Source organism: Macaca mulatta, chromosome 6 (genome assembly GCF_049350105.2).
Source record: "Macaca mulatta isolate MMU2019108-1 chromosome 6, T2T-MMU8v2.0, whole genome shotgun sequence".
Classification (NCBI taxonomy): Eukaryota; Metazoa; Chordata; class Mammalia; order Primates; family Cercopithecidae; genus Macaca; species Macaca mulatta.
Genome location: NC_133411.1, coordinates 63002334 through 63016302, shown reverse-complemented (window position 1 = coordinate 63016302; position 13969 = coordinate 63002334). Strand labels below are relative to the sequence as shown.

At 49.7% G+C, this 13969-nt stretch overlaps 1 protein-coding gene across 1 annotated transcript; it reads left to right on the top strand.

Annotated features, from left to right (window-relative positions):
• Positions 1 to 299: 299 nt before the first annotated feature.
• On the top strand, positions 300 to 9417 carry MCIDAS (multiciliate differentiation and DNA synthesis associated cell cycle protein). The gene is made up of 7 exons (XM_001098119.5): positions 300 to 1056; positions 1144 to 1240; positions 1408 to 1499; positions 5055 to 5127; positions 5678 to 5901; positions 6954 to 7064; positions 7289 to 9417. Exons 1-7 carry the CDS (start codon positions 937 to 939, stop codon positions 7727 to 7729), a joined length of 1158 nt encoding a protein of 385 aa, XP_001098119.2. The 5' UTR covers positions 300 to 936; the 3' UTR covers positions 7730 to 9417.
• Positions 9418 to 13969: the final 4552 nt, after the last annotated feature.

Genomic DNA, 13969 nt, shown 5'->3' with positions numbered 1-13969 from the left:
GCGAAGAGACCAGCCAAACGTTGCGATGGGCCGCTGAGGCCACTAGGAGAGGCAGGAACAGGGTTTTCGGGGATTCGGGACTGTCCACTGTGGCGTTTTCAGAAAGTGGAGGAGGGTTCGTAGTGTCACTTTTTCTTAACGGACGGTATTTTAAAGGCTGTGCTCACGCGCCACTGCCGAGAAGCGTGTGGGGCTTGGGGAACGGGGCGGGGCTCTTGGCCTCAGGCCAAAAGAGACCACGTGGAAATCCAGGAGTCAGGACCCAGGATAAGGTTCAGGTTTGAGGGAAGGGGCTTCTGTAGTAAGGGGGCTGTTCCGGGCCGTCCCTGCCGGTATTCTACATCCTTACTAAATCCCGAGGGGAGCGCAAAGGCCGGAGTCTGGCACTGGCGGGTGTCACTCCATGTTTATTTCGTGCGCCTTGTGGCTGGAGTGGGAAGAAAAGGAAATAAGAATAGTGAACTTTGCCGTTCCCGCTGTCCGTAAGCGGGAAGACCGTACCCAGGGCGAGGGAGACTGGCGCTCGCCCACCCCTCCTTCTCCCTCTCTTCGCCTGGCGCGGCCGGGAGGCGGCGGCGCCAACGCTAGCCGAAACGGCGCTGGCGGGCCGGGGCCCCGCGCTGGCGGCTCCCGGGGGGAAGCGCGGTTGCCAGGTTGGGTTTAACGCCTCCGCCCGCGCGCAGATTGTCCCGGGCTGAAGGCGCCACCTCTGGCGCTCAGGCGCGAGCCGCCCCTCCCGCGCGGCGGTCTTTCCCCTCCCCCGCCGTCTCTCCGCACCTCCTCCGCAACCTCTCGGCTACTCCTCCGCCACGCGCCTGCCCCAACCTCTGGCTGGCTTCGGAGCCTGCAGGCGCGGAAGGGAGTGCACGGTGTGGATCGCTGCCCCAGCCCGGGCCGCCGCCTCCGAGCAGTCGGCGCCGGGAGGCAGGAGGCAGGATGCAGGCGTGCGGAGGCGGCGCGGCCGGCCGCCGGGCCTTCGATAGCATCTGTCCCAACAGAATGCTGGCACTGCCGGGCCGGGCGCTGCTCTGCAAGCCGGGGAAGCCGGAGAGGAAGGTGGGGCGGTTGATTCGGGCCGGGCGGGGTCTGCGCGCTCCGTGCCCCGAGGGCTGACCCGCGATCACCGTTTGTGTGCCCGGCCAGTTCGCTCCTCCGCGGAAGTTCTTCCCCGGATGCACAGGCGGGAGCCCGGTGTCGGTGTACGAGGATCCTCCGGGGGCCCAGCCCGCCGCGCTGCCAGGTGAGCCCCGTGGCACCCACGCTACCCCTCGGGTTCCCCGCGCCGGGAGGGTGCGGCGCGCGCGGCTCGGAGAAGCTTCTCTCCCCCGGGTTCTGACGTCCTAGCGGCGAACCTGGCGGAGAGGCTCAAGGTCCGCCCGGCGCGTGTCCCCGGGTCTCCCCGCACAGCCCTCACCACCATAGACCTGCAGGACCTCGCTGACTGCTCTTCGCTACTCGGGTCCGACGCGCCGCCTGGTGGTGACCTGGCCGCCTCGCAGGTACCTCCCCTTCTCGTGGAGCCTCCTGGTTTCACCAAGCCCAAACCCCCCTCGGGGTGGTGGTTTTAATTCCCCAAAAGCTCCACTCGGGTCAGGAGCGCAGGCACATTCAGCTGGTGAGGGGAAGCATCGGGCAGGTACCTGAGCCTCCCAGATCAGAACTTCTACTTCCATCCTAGTATGTTATGAAGGCCACATATCCACTGGAGCTGATTTGACCAACTTGGTACAGTCGGGCTCACCTGGAGGCCTCCCCTCCCATTCTCCTCCCTATCTACTCATTGGAGCTGTGACAAGATTGCGCACAGAGAGACCAGGCGGGTGGGTGGGAGCAAAGTTGCGCACTGGGCACCTGTTGCATGTCCTATCAGTTCTCCCAACACCCCCTTCCTGCCCATTTTCATTCCGTGGGTATCTAAGAAGAGTGGAGGTTGATGGATAACTTCTCTATCAAAGACTGGAAAAGAGCAAGAGAATTTGCAGTTGGAAGAAGCAGGAAGGACAAAGGACTCTGGAAGTAATCTTGCAGAAAATGTTCCTCTCTGCAGAGATGGTCCTTCAGCAATTGGGCACTTTTTCAAAGTCCTGTTCCGCCCTTCAAAAAGCTCTAGTCACTTGCCACGATGGGGCAAAAAGGCACTTGACTTTTTTCTTTCCCCCCAAACCTGTCTTCTCACTCCCATCCCACTTCCACACTTGCTGGTGCTGACGCTTCCCAGGCAGAGAAGGGAGTCTCCCAGAATGGTGTCTGGGAGGCCAGAAGCCTGGCTCATGGGTAGGACATGAAGTGCCCAGATGGACAGGAGGTCTTAAACAGATGCAACCCCCAGGAAAAGTGCCAGTTCCAGCTTCTTGGCAATAGGTCTGGGGTCTGCAGACAGGCCCAGTACAGAACTCTACAAAGACCTGACCACTTCCCAGAACTGGGAGTGGTGGTGGAGCAAAACTTCTCAGCCCTCCTCCAAGAGCCTCCTAGAACCTTGGGATAGGGCCTAGAGAGACTCAGTTTAGGTGGCCGCTGAGAGCAGAGATTGTTAAGGCAAGAGTTGGGAGTGGGCATTGCACTGTAGAGGGCATTTAATTGTTCTTTTTAGATCTGGATGATCAAATAAGGAAAGATAATGCCTGAGCATCTTCCGACTGACCCAGAGGCCTAGGTCACTCCCTTACCCCAACATGTTTATTGTGCAAGTAAGAAAGCCCAAGCAGCTCTCGTTGAATGTTTGTCTAAGTATACAGATTTTAAATTTGGCATCATGCTCTTTGTTAGTAATTTTTTTCTTGCTTTTGTAGTTGGAGAAATGCCAGATTTATCTAATTGGGGAGGTAGAATTCAAAGTTTCATTTTGTTTATTTTCTTTTTCTTTTTTTGAGACAAGATCTCACTCTGTCACCCAGGCTGGAGTGCAGTGACATGATCATGGCTCAGTGTAACCTGGACCTCCCAGGCTCAGGCGATCCTCCCACCTCAGCTTCCCAAGTAGCCAGGACTACAAGTGCACACCACCACAGCCAGCTAGTTTTTGGTTTGTTTGTTTGTACTTTTTGTACAGATGGGGATTCGCCATGTCACCCAAGCTGGTCTTGAACTCCTGTGCTCAAGCAATCTGCCTGCCTCAGCCTCCCAAAGTGCTGAGATTACAGGCGTGAGCCACTATGCCCAGCCTCGAAGTTTCAAGGACAGAGCTCACATCAGATGGACCAAAAAATCCAGGATTTTTCCAGGGAAAGACAGAGCTGGTTCAGAGGAAAGAGGCCCCTAAGGGAGGAACACTTGGGGAGACCCCTGGGACACTCAAATCACATTTCCCCATTCCTTTCCTGCTGGGGAACGTGGACAGAGAGAGGAAGTGCTCTAGAAATGTTTGAGGTTCAGAATGGGCCAAAACCTGGATTGGTATAACAGGTAGCATTTCCAGGGCCCCAATTCCTGAGTTGGCCTCCAGTCTTCTCATGAGACTTTTCTCAAATCCCTACTGAGGAGGAGACCTTCCAGTTCTTGAAGAATGAGCCCCTTCAACCAGGGCAGAACTCATGCTCCAGGACTTGTTTGGGGCCCTCAGTCCTTCCTTTCTCATCTCCTTTCCCTTATAGTCTCAGCGTCCAACTAGTGGCAGAGGTGCTAGAGGCCTCCCTGCTTAACACTTTTCTCCCAAGGGAAAACTGATACTTGTACATTTTTTGAAGTTAGGGACAAAGTAAGTTCCTTTTCCCAGAAGTATTTGAACAGTAAAGAAGGGCTTTTGGGACAACAGTATGATGAGCACAAAGGAATGAATCAACAGTGCATTCAGTATAACAAGTCTTTCTGGTAGGCTGTTGGATGCATCTTCTCACACCAAGGCCCTTGAGACTCCTGTCCCCTTCCCAGTGCTGTCTTCAGTGGAAGCCAGCTTTCCTAAAAAGAGAGAAAAGCTGAAGGAAATGAAGTATGGGGGCAGGAGGCCCCATTCCACTACTTCAGAGCTGGGTGACTGGATAACTCTCTGAGCTTCAGATTCTTCCTCAAAAAGGAATCAGTTCCCAGGCCCCGCCTGCTTCCCACACTGGTGTGAGGATGAACTGAGAGACTGTGTAAAAGCGTTTTTCATCAACTCTAAATGTCCATGAGTTAAGGGAACAAGAAAGCCCATGCCTCCAGCCCCTCACGCAGGCTTTCCCCTCACACACCCAGACACCCTGCAGGACACCAGGAGAATATAGTTAAAGATGTTGGAGGTGCACCGGCTGTATGAGAAAAGTGTACTCCCAACTTTTTGGGAACTGAAAAGAGCAATGGAGGCCACACTGGCTGTGTGCGTAACAGAAGCATTTCCCATATGCCCCTGGCCCCTCGAATCACAGCTCACCTCCCGCTCGGTTGCAGGGGCGGGGCGGTTAGCTGAGGCCGAACCTTGGCGGGAAACGCGGCTTCAAATTACTGCTCTGGAAGCCCCTACACGCTGTCGGGTCTTGGGTGGAAAGATCCTGTGTTCAAGACGTGCTCTCTGCTCCTACAGCGGCGGCTCGGTGGCCGGTCGCTGTTGAGTGGGAGTTGAAATTTCGCGGGCGCATGGGGAACCGCCGGGCCTCACGGAGGCAGCTGCTTAGCTGGTTGGAGGGTGGCGGGCTACTCAGCTGCCCGGAGCCGGCGCTGGGCCCCCGCACCGCGCGCGGAAGGACCCATGCCCGCTACGCAGTCGCTCTGCAGGAGCTGCGAACTGCTGCCCCCTTCCCCGAGTTAGTGTCGCGCTCCTTGCCTACCACTGTGGAGGTGCAAGCCTGCTGGGTTCCCTGTCTCGGATGGGGCTTGAATTTTCGGGTACCAGACTGGGCTGCCGACAGGAGTGCGCGCAGACTGCCGCCTAGCCCGGGAGGAGGTCTGTCGGTCTAGAAAGGGTTCCGGACCCGCCACAAAAAGTGTTTTATTTGGTGGGGATTTAGGGGTACAAGTGCAGTTGTGTTACATACATATATTGCATAGTGACTGCCAGATTTTTAATAGGGACGCCAATATTTATTGAAGGCTTTCTAACGCCAGACTCGTTAACTAGTGTACACGTTTGTTTATTTCAGAACCATTCCCTCCAAACAGAAGTGGACTTCGATCTGCAGGATTTCAGAGACACGGTGGATGATCTCATTGCAGGCAAGTGCAGTCTCCTGGCAGTTAAGTAACAGCGGGGGTGTCCCCCAGTCCCAAATCAGACTAGTTCACATTTCGTGGTCGCCAAGGTGGTAAACCCAGCCAACTGTCAGCGACTCTCCAGCAACTCATCAAAAAGTCAGGCTTTTCCATATTTAGGACATTTCTCTCCCCCAGTTGAGAAGTCGAACCGCTGGATCTACATAGCGCTTTATCTGGGATCGGTGTGAGTTCTGGGAGAGGGAGCCCTATCCTGTAGTGTGGCAGGGGAGGTTGAGTGACGAGTGTGCAGGGGATCGAAGGCCTGTGTGTGCAGGCCCAGGGAAGTTTTCTTGATTGAATTCAGGTAAACTTAACAGGCATATGATGGATACCTACTGTGTATGTACAGGCCATCAGGAAGGGCCTCATAATCAGGCGTTTAGGAGTAAGGGGTGCTTAATTTAATTAAAAAAAATCTCTACATAAACCCTACACCCAGAGTGGCATTTTGCTCCTGTAACTAGCTGGGCATGAGTTTGAGGCTGCAAATCCAGCTCCTGCTCTTTTCCAGACTCATCCTCTATGATGTCGCCTACCCTGGCCGGCAGAGACTTCCCCTTCTCTCCTTGCGACATGTCGCCATTCGGGCCCTGCCTCTCCCCGCCACTGGACCCAGGGGCTCTGCAGTCACCACCGCTGCGCCCTCCAGACGTGCCCCCGCCTGAGCAGTACTGGAAGGAGGTGGCGGACCAGAACCAGAGAGCGCTGGGAGACGCGCTCGTTGAAAATAATCAAGTAGGGACACTGCCCTGGCGACCAGGAATCCTGCGGCAGGGGCAGGATATAGAGGGTGGAAGTGGGGTTTGCAAGGGCAAGGATGAGGTCCTGTGAGTCGGAATCAGTGGACTGACTGGTGGTTCACGTAGCTGCCATTGCTCCGGTGGCTCCACCTGTTTCCAAATTCACTAAGTGGGAATAATTCTACCCTACTCGATTTTTATTTTATTTTTAATTAATATTTATTTATTCCTTTAATTTTGAGACAGAGTCTCACTCGGTCACCCAGGCTGGAGCTCAGTGGCTCAATCTTAGCTCATTACAACCTCCGCCTCCCAGGCTCAAGCGATTCTCGTGCCTCAGCCTCCCAAGTAGCTGGATTACAGGCGCGTGTCCCCCACACTTGGCTAATTTTTGTATTTTTAATAGAGACAGGGTTTCACCATGTTGGCCACGCTTGTCTTGAACTCCTGACCTCAGGTGATCCATCCGCCTCAACCTCCCAAAGTGCTGAGATTATGGGCGTGAGTCACTGCACCTGGCCATTTTATTTATTTTTAAAAATTGTTTTATTTGGAGGGATTTAGGGGTACAAGGCAGTTGTGTTGCATACATGTATTGCACAGTGCCTGCCAGATTTTTAATAGGGACGCCAATATTTATTGAAGGCTTTTTCTATGTGCCTGGCCCTGGACTTACCAATTTATACTTCTTCTTCCCATTTAATGCTCACAATCATTGAACTAGATACTCTTACTAGCCCCGTTTTACAAGGATATGGAGACGTAGGATTGTTGAACCTCAGTAACAGAACCTAGATCTACCTGTTGCCCAAGTCAGTACTCTTTATCAGCACGCTACACTGAGGATTAATGGAGATAAATTTTGTCCAAGTGCTTTGTTTTAAAACAAATAACAAATGATGATTATTCTCACTAGCGTAAATGCCCGTGCGTCCCCAGTTTCTGATGAGACGTGAGGATCTGGGTATCTGGGTTTGATTCATGCCAGATATGCAGACGCGACCCAGCACAGTGCCTACCCCTGAATGTTTGGGTCTCATCCTGCAGCTGCACGTGACGCTGACCCAGAAACAGGAGGAGATCGCCTCGCTCAAGGAGCGGAACGTGCAGCTGAAGGAACTTGCCAGCCGAACCCGGCACCTGGCCTCGGTGCTGGATGTAAGTGGGGCGCGGGCGTGTGGGAACTGCAGCACGTCGGAACTGAACTGTTCAGTGCATCCCCGCCCCCAACCCTGCGCCCAGCATTGGGACCCGGTGGGGGCCCCGGAGAGGAGAGGACCGCTGGGTGCGTGGTGCGTAGCGTGCCCAGGTCACCTTTTGCACGCACCGAACCCGGGGGGTCCGGCAGGCCCCAGGGCGGCGCTCTTCCCCGTCTTTCGTAGAAGCTGATGATCACACAGTCCAGGGATTGTGGGGCGGCGGCCGAGCCCTTCCTGCTCAAGGCAAAGGCCAAAAGGAGCCTGGAGGAGTTGGTCAGCGCTGCAGGGCAAGATTGCGCGGAAGTGGACGCCATCCTGAGGGAGATTTCCGAGCGCTGCGATGAAGCCCTGCAGAGCCGCGATCACAAGCGGCCCCGACTGCAGCCAGAGCCCGCCAACACGGACACCAGGCCCGGGAACCTGCACGGCACCTTCCGGGGGCTGCACACCGACTGCAGCACGAGAGCGTTGAACCTGAGCCACAGTGAGCTGGAGGAGGGCGGCTCCTTCAGCACCCCCATCCGCAGCCACAGCACCATCCGAACCCTCGCCTTCCCCCAGGGCAATGCCTTCACCATCAGAACAGCCAACGGGGGTTACAAGTTCCGCTGGGTCCCCAGTTGAGCTGTGATGTGGTCCCCCAAAACACTGCCCTGTATTTCCACTGAAGTGCCTGGAGGCTTCCCAGAACTTTCCCTGCAGAGTGAATGCCACCCTGAAACATTTTTTTCAGGAACATAAGCGTCTTGATACCGATGCACTGTAAATGTCTGCTACAAAACATTGTATAGCCCTTCCCCTTGTCACAGTGAAACTCTGTATATATGTGTATGTCACATAGGTCACAGCCAATTTTAAAAGTATTTATTTTTAGCAGCTTTGAATTATGTATTTTTAGAGCAGGGAGGGATTTAGAAACCATAGCTACTTTTATAATTATATAATGCGCTAATATTATAAGAAGGAAAAGAAGGCTCTAACAGGTTAAGTAATTTCCTGCAATGGGAAACACTGGAACCTTTCAATCACTTTCACTAGTCATTTAAGGACTCTAGGCCCAGAAGCCTGGTTTCTGGGTGAATGTTTTTATACATCACTCAACTTCCCTCAGTCCTGAAAGGACACCTAATTTTGTTACTATTGAAAACTTTTATTTTGGTGCCAGAATACGAAATCGGGAGAGGTAACCTAAACAGTTGTCTTAGGAAAAGGCAGATTCTGAGAGGCAATGGGTTATCAACAAAATAGGTGCTAAGCACATTTGTTTGTAATGATCATTCATATAATTTAGAAGATTTATGGTAAAGGTTTACATTAATTATCCATACAGTTCTATTTGTGCAAATAGAATAACCACCTAAAAAGCAAACAGTGTTCATGAGAAATATACATTGTTTTAAGAAAATGGCATATACCACATGAAAAAGGGTGTTCCTTTTTTTTTTTTTTTTTTTTTTTTGCCAGAAATCAAGTGTGGAAATCTTGATCAAGGTAAAACTACCTATTTAAACTGCACAGATAAAACGGGTGCACAGTCATATTTTACATTTCTTGGCTTGATTTATATAACTTGTAAGAAAAACTTAACTATAAAAAGTCAGTGTGCCTTCACTTTGATTTGACTTCTATTCCCTTTTGTCTGGGGTTCTTTTTTCTACTCATTTCTGAAATTATGTGAGTGGCATATGTCAAGTAGTGATTTGTCCTGACCTTCACAATTCTTAACAGGAGGGCTACTTCTTGCACTTGGGGGCCCAGCCTAGGTACGTTTCCAACTGTGTTACGCCACACTGCATTGCTGGTTCTGAGAGGAGATATCAGGTAACAGGTGATTTGGCAGTGTGGCAGAACCTGCCCTTCCAGTTTGTCATGTATGTACTGTTATCTGTATTTAAATAGCCATTTCGAAACCAAAAAAAAGTGATAAAATAGACCATATTTCCTCATATTTTGTCTAACAAATGGACTCTTAAAAAGTACAGTGGATGGTCCAGAATTTTTTTTCATCAGCTCATATATAAAGTTACCAGAGTTCGGGATAAGAAAAAACAAAAAAATCACTTCCCCCCAACGTCTTAACCTGTCCCCCAGAACAATCAGCTTGTCACGTCTTTTCCTCTCTCCTTAATGAGTATTCTTATAATGCTTTACCTACAATAACCAAAAAGTTTTAAATATATAGAGGTTTTTTTTTCTGTATGTCTTATGACTAGAGTTTTTAAAATTACCTTTCTTCCTGCCTTTAAGATTATATCCCTGTAATTGTTATGTTAGCCATTGGTAACTTGAACTGCTTAAGTATCTTTCACTTCTGAGGCAGGGGTTGAGGTGGGAGGGTGCAGGTGGGGGCATCATCTTGTGGACTAATGGCACAGATGACTAAATTAGTTAGCAGTAGTAGAGCTTACAAATTAGATTCATTTGTTTATTTAACAGATATTTATTGATTATTACTGAGAATCTTAGTAATACAGATACTAAGTAAACAGCAAAAGAACAAAACACAAAAATCTTGCCCTCATAGATCTTACTTTCTCCTGGGAAGACATTACTACCAAACAAATAAATATATACATGCTATGAAGAAGAGTAAGGATAGAGAATTCTGTGTGTCATAATAAGAAATACATACTTGGTCTTTGTCTCTGGTTCCTGGCTTGTGGCTTCTAAAATCCTTGGACTCTAACCAATGACGAGTGCAGTCTCACTATGTTTCCCAGGCTGGTCTTGAACTCCTAGCCTCAAGCAGTCCTCCCTTCCTGTCTCAGCCTCCCAAGTGGCTGGGGTCATGGGCTTGAGCCACTACACAGCTAAGTGTCTTGTATGTGCTGATGAGATGGCTGGTGTCTGAGAGCCCCTAGAGAGCTTCAGGATGGGGGCTAGTCTTTAGAAAGACCAAGCAATGGCTGGGTGTGGTGGCTCATGCCTGTAATCTCAGTACTTTGGGATGCCAAGGTGGGCAGATCACCTGAGGTCAGGAGTTCGAGACCAGCCTGGCCAACATGGGGAATCACTGTCTCCACTAAAAAGACAAAAATTAGCAAGACAAAAATTAGCTGGGCATGGTGGTGAGTTCCTGTAGTCCCAGCTACTCAGGAGGCTGAGGCAGGAGAATCACTGAGTCTACTTGGGAGGCTGAGGCAGGAGAATCACTGAGGCTACTTGGGAGGCTGAGGCAGGAGAATCACTTGAACCTGAGAGGCAGAGGTTGCGGTGAGCTGAGATCATGCCATTGCACACCAGCCACCTGAGTGACAGAGCAAGACTCCATCTAAAAAAAAAAAAAAGTCATGAATAGAGGGTTGGAACTTTCAGCCTTTCAGCCCCTGCTTCTTGCCCCCACCTCTGGGCAGAGGAGAGGGGCTAGAGATTGAGTTACCCCAATGGCCAATGATTTATTTAATCAGTGTGAAACCTCCATAAAATCCCCTAAGTGATAAGGTTCAGAGAGCTTCCAAGTTGATAAAGATATTTAGGTGCTGGGAGGGTGGTGTGCCCAGAGAGGACATGGAAGCTGTGTCCCCCTCACCATACTTTGCCCAGTGCATTTCTCCTATTTGGCTGTTTATGAGTTGTGTCCTTTATAATAAACAAGTAATAGTAAGAAAATGAGTTCCTGAGTTCTGTGAGCACTCTAGCAAATTATTAAATCCAAGGGGGTATTATGGGAACCCTAGACTTTGTAGCCAAGTCAGAAGTGTGGGCACGCTGGGCACCTGTCTGGCATCTGAAGTGAAGGAAGTTTTGTGGACTAAGCCCTTAAACCTGTGGAATCTGACACTAACTCTAGGTAGTGTTAGAATTGAATTGAATTACAGGATTCCCAGTTGTATCTGGAGAATTAGAGAACTGGTTGTTGGTGTCAGAAAGTTGTGCATAAAAATAGGTCAGTGTGATAGTAGGTAGTCTTTGGGCCTATGTGGTCTACGCTAGTTCAGGAATATGTGATGTGTTAGCCTGAAATTACCTCAATAATCACTTCATTTCCCATAGGACAGGTACAGTTCTAATGTTGGGAAGACAACCAGGAACAAAAACCAAGTGCTTACCTCATGAAACATGCATTCTAGTGGGGGAAGACAGATACTAAACAGATAGATGATGTCTGATATTTAACACATTATAAAGAAAATAAAGCAAGGTATAGAGACAAGATGTGATAGGAGTTACTGTTTTAGCTAACACAGAGTATTTCTAGAAGTTTCTATGAAAGTAAAATTAGTTTAAAAAAGGAGGTACAGACCGGGCGCGGTGGCTCACGCCTGTAATCCCAGTACTTTGGGAGGCCGAGGAGGGCGGATCACAAGGTCAGGAGATCAAGACCATCCTGGCTAACACGGTGAAACCCCGTCTCTACTAAAAAATACAAAAAAATTAGTCGGGCGTGGCAGCAGGCACCTGCCCAGCTATTCGGGAGGCTGAGGCAGGAGAATGGCGTGAACCTGGGAGGCGGAGCTTGCAGGGAGGCGGGGCTTGCAGTGAGCCCAGGATTGTGCCACTGCCCTCCAGCCTGGGTGACAGAGCAAGACTCTGTCTCAAAAAGAAAAAAAAAAAAGGAGGTACAGTGGCCGGGCACGGTGGCTCACACCTGTAATCCCAGCACTTTGGGAGGCCGAGGCGGTGATCACCTGAGGGTCAGGAGTTCGAGACCAGCCTGGCCAACATGGTAAAACCCCGTCTCTACTAATAGTTCAAAAATTAGCTGGGCATGGTGGCGCATGCTAGTAATCCCAGATGCTCCGGAGGCTGAGGCAAGAGAATCGCTTGAATCCAGGAAGCGGAGGTTGCAGTGAGCCGAGATTGCTCCATTGCACTCCAGCCTGGGCGACAAGAGTGAAACCCTGTCTCAAAAAAAAAAAAAAAAAAAAAAAAGAGGTACACACATTTTAACTGGATTATTGTTAATGACACGGCCTCATAATTGCAACAGTGAGATGTTATTGTAAAGTAGTGGCTCTCAAACTGCTGTATCAGAATCACCTGGAGAGCTTATTAAAACCCAGCTTTCTGGGCCCATCCCCAGATTTCCTGATTCAGTAATTCTGCAGTAAGGCCTAAGAATGTGAATTTCTCACAAGTTCCCAGGTGATACTGGGGTCTGGGACCACACCTTGAGACCCAGTGTTGTAGAGAAGCCTTTTAAAGATTACTTTTAAAAGGTTAAAGCAGGCCGGCCATGATCGCTCACGCCTGTAATCCCAGCACTTTGGGATGCCAAGGTGGGTGGGTCACCTAAGGTCAGGAGTTCGAGACCAGCCTGGCTAACATGGTGTAAACCTCATCTCTACTAAAAATACAAAAAAATTAGACATGATGGCGGGCACCTGTAATCCCAGCTGCTGGGGAGGCCGAGGCATGAGAATCACTTGAACCCGAGAGGTGGAGGTGGCAGTAAGCCAAGACTGCGTTACTGCACTCTAGCCTCGGTGACAGAGCAGGACTCCATCTCAAAACAAACAAAAAAAGGTTAAAGCAAAAACCAACTGACCTAATGTTCTGCAAAGATTCTTGTGATTTAGGATTAAGTTTTTAATGATAAACTCATATCCAGATCCAAAAAGGGCTATATTTCTTGTCTTTTTTTTCTTTTTTTTTTTTTGAGACAGAGTTTTGCTCTTGTCACCCAGGCTGGAGTGCAATGACGTGATCTTGGTTCACTGCAACCTCTGCCTTCTGGGTTCAGATGATTCTCTTGCTTCAGCCTCCTTAGTAGCCTGGATTACAGGTGCCCGCTACTACACCCGGCTAATTTTTGTATTTTTAGTAGAGATGGGGTTTCGCCATGTTGGCCAGGTAGGTCTCGAACTCCTGACCTTAGGTGATCAGAAAAAGGGCTATATTTCAAACATTTGAAAGTGACAATAATGTGCTTTGAAAATGATGTTAAATGACTCAGATAGGGGCTTCAATGATGATGAAAGTATTGATATTAAAGATGCATGTGAAAAGTCTGAATAAAATTATTTATGGAATGTATTAAGGAAGCTCAATCCAACTGGCCTTTGCATGCGGCCAAAGAGATTAGGATCTAGTTCTAATTATTCTCATTAGCTGAAAGGTCATAGATAAGATTAAGGCCAGGGCGGTGGCTCATGCCTGTAATCCCAGCACTTTGGGAAGCCAAGGAGGGCGGATCACTTGAGGTCAGAGTTCGAGACTAGCCTGGCCAACATGGTGAAATGCTGTCTCTACTAAAAATACAAAAATTAGCCAGGGTAGCACGGCGTGGTGGTTGCCTGTAATCCTAATCCCAGCTACTCGGGAGGCTGAGGCACGAGAATTGTTTGAATCCGGGAGGCAGAGGTTGCAGTGAGCCAGATCATGCTGCTGCACTCCAGCCTGGGTGACAGAGTAAGACTCCTTGGAAGGAGGAGGAGAAGGAGGAGGAGGAGGAGGAGGAGGAGGAGGAGGAGGAGGGGAAGAAGAAGAAGAAGAAGAAGAAGAAGAAGAAGAAGAAGAAGAAGAAGAAGAAGAAGAAGAAGAAGAAGAAGAAGAAGAAAGAAGGAGGAGAAGGAGGAGAAGGAGGAGAAGAAGAGGAAGAAGAGGAAGAAGAAGGAAGAAGAGGAAGAGGAAGAAAGAAAAAGAAAGAAGAAGAAGAAGAGGAAGAGGAAGAAGAAGAAGGAGAAGGAGAAGGAGGAGAAGGAGAAAGAGAAGGAGGAGAAGGAGGAGAAGGAGAAGAAGTGGAAGAAGAGGAAGAAGAGGAAGAAGAAGGAAGAGGAAGAGGAAGAAAGAAGAAGAAAGAAGAAGAAGAGGAGGAGGAGGAGGAGGAGGAGGAAGAAGACTGTATACCTGACACTTTTGGTTGAAGAATTAGTTTACAATAATAACTAATGATACTTTTGTGCTGATGTTTTACCTAAATGA

Excerpts from the sequence above, each read along its gene's own strand:
- MCIDAS (XM_001098119.5), top strand. The coding sequence starts at position 937 with ATGCAGGCGTGCGGAGGCGGCGCGGCCGGCCGCCGGGCCTTCGATAGC. Across the intron at positions 5,128-5,677 it reads GGTGGATGATCTCATTGCAG|ACTCATCCTCTATGATGTCG; the intron begins GCAAGTGCAGTC and ends GCTCTTTTCCAG. Across the intron at positions 5,902-6,953 it reads CGCTCGTTGAAAATAATCAA|CTGCACGTGACGCTGACCCA; the intron begins GTAGGGACACTG and ends CTCATCCTGCAG.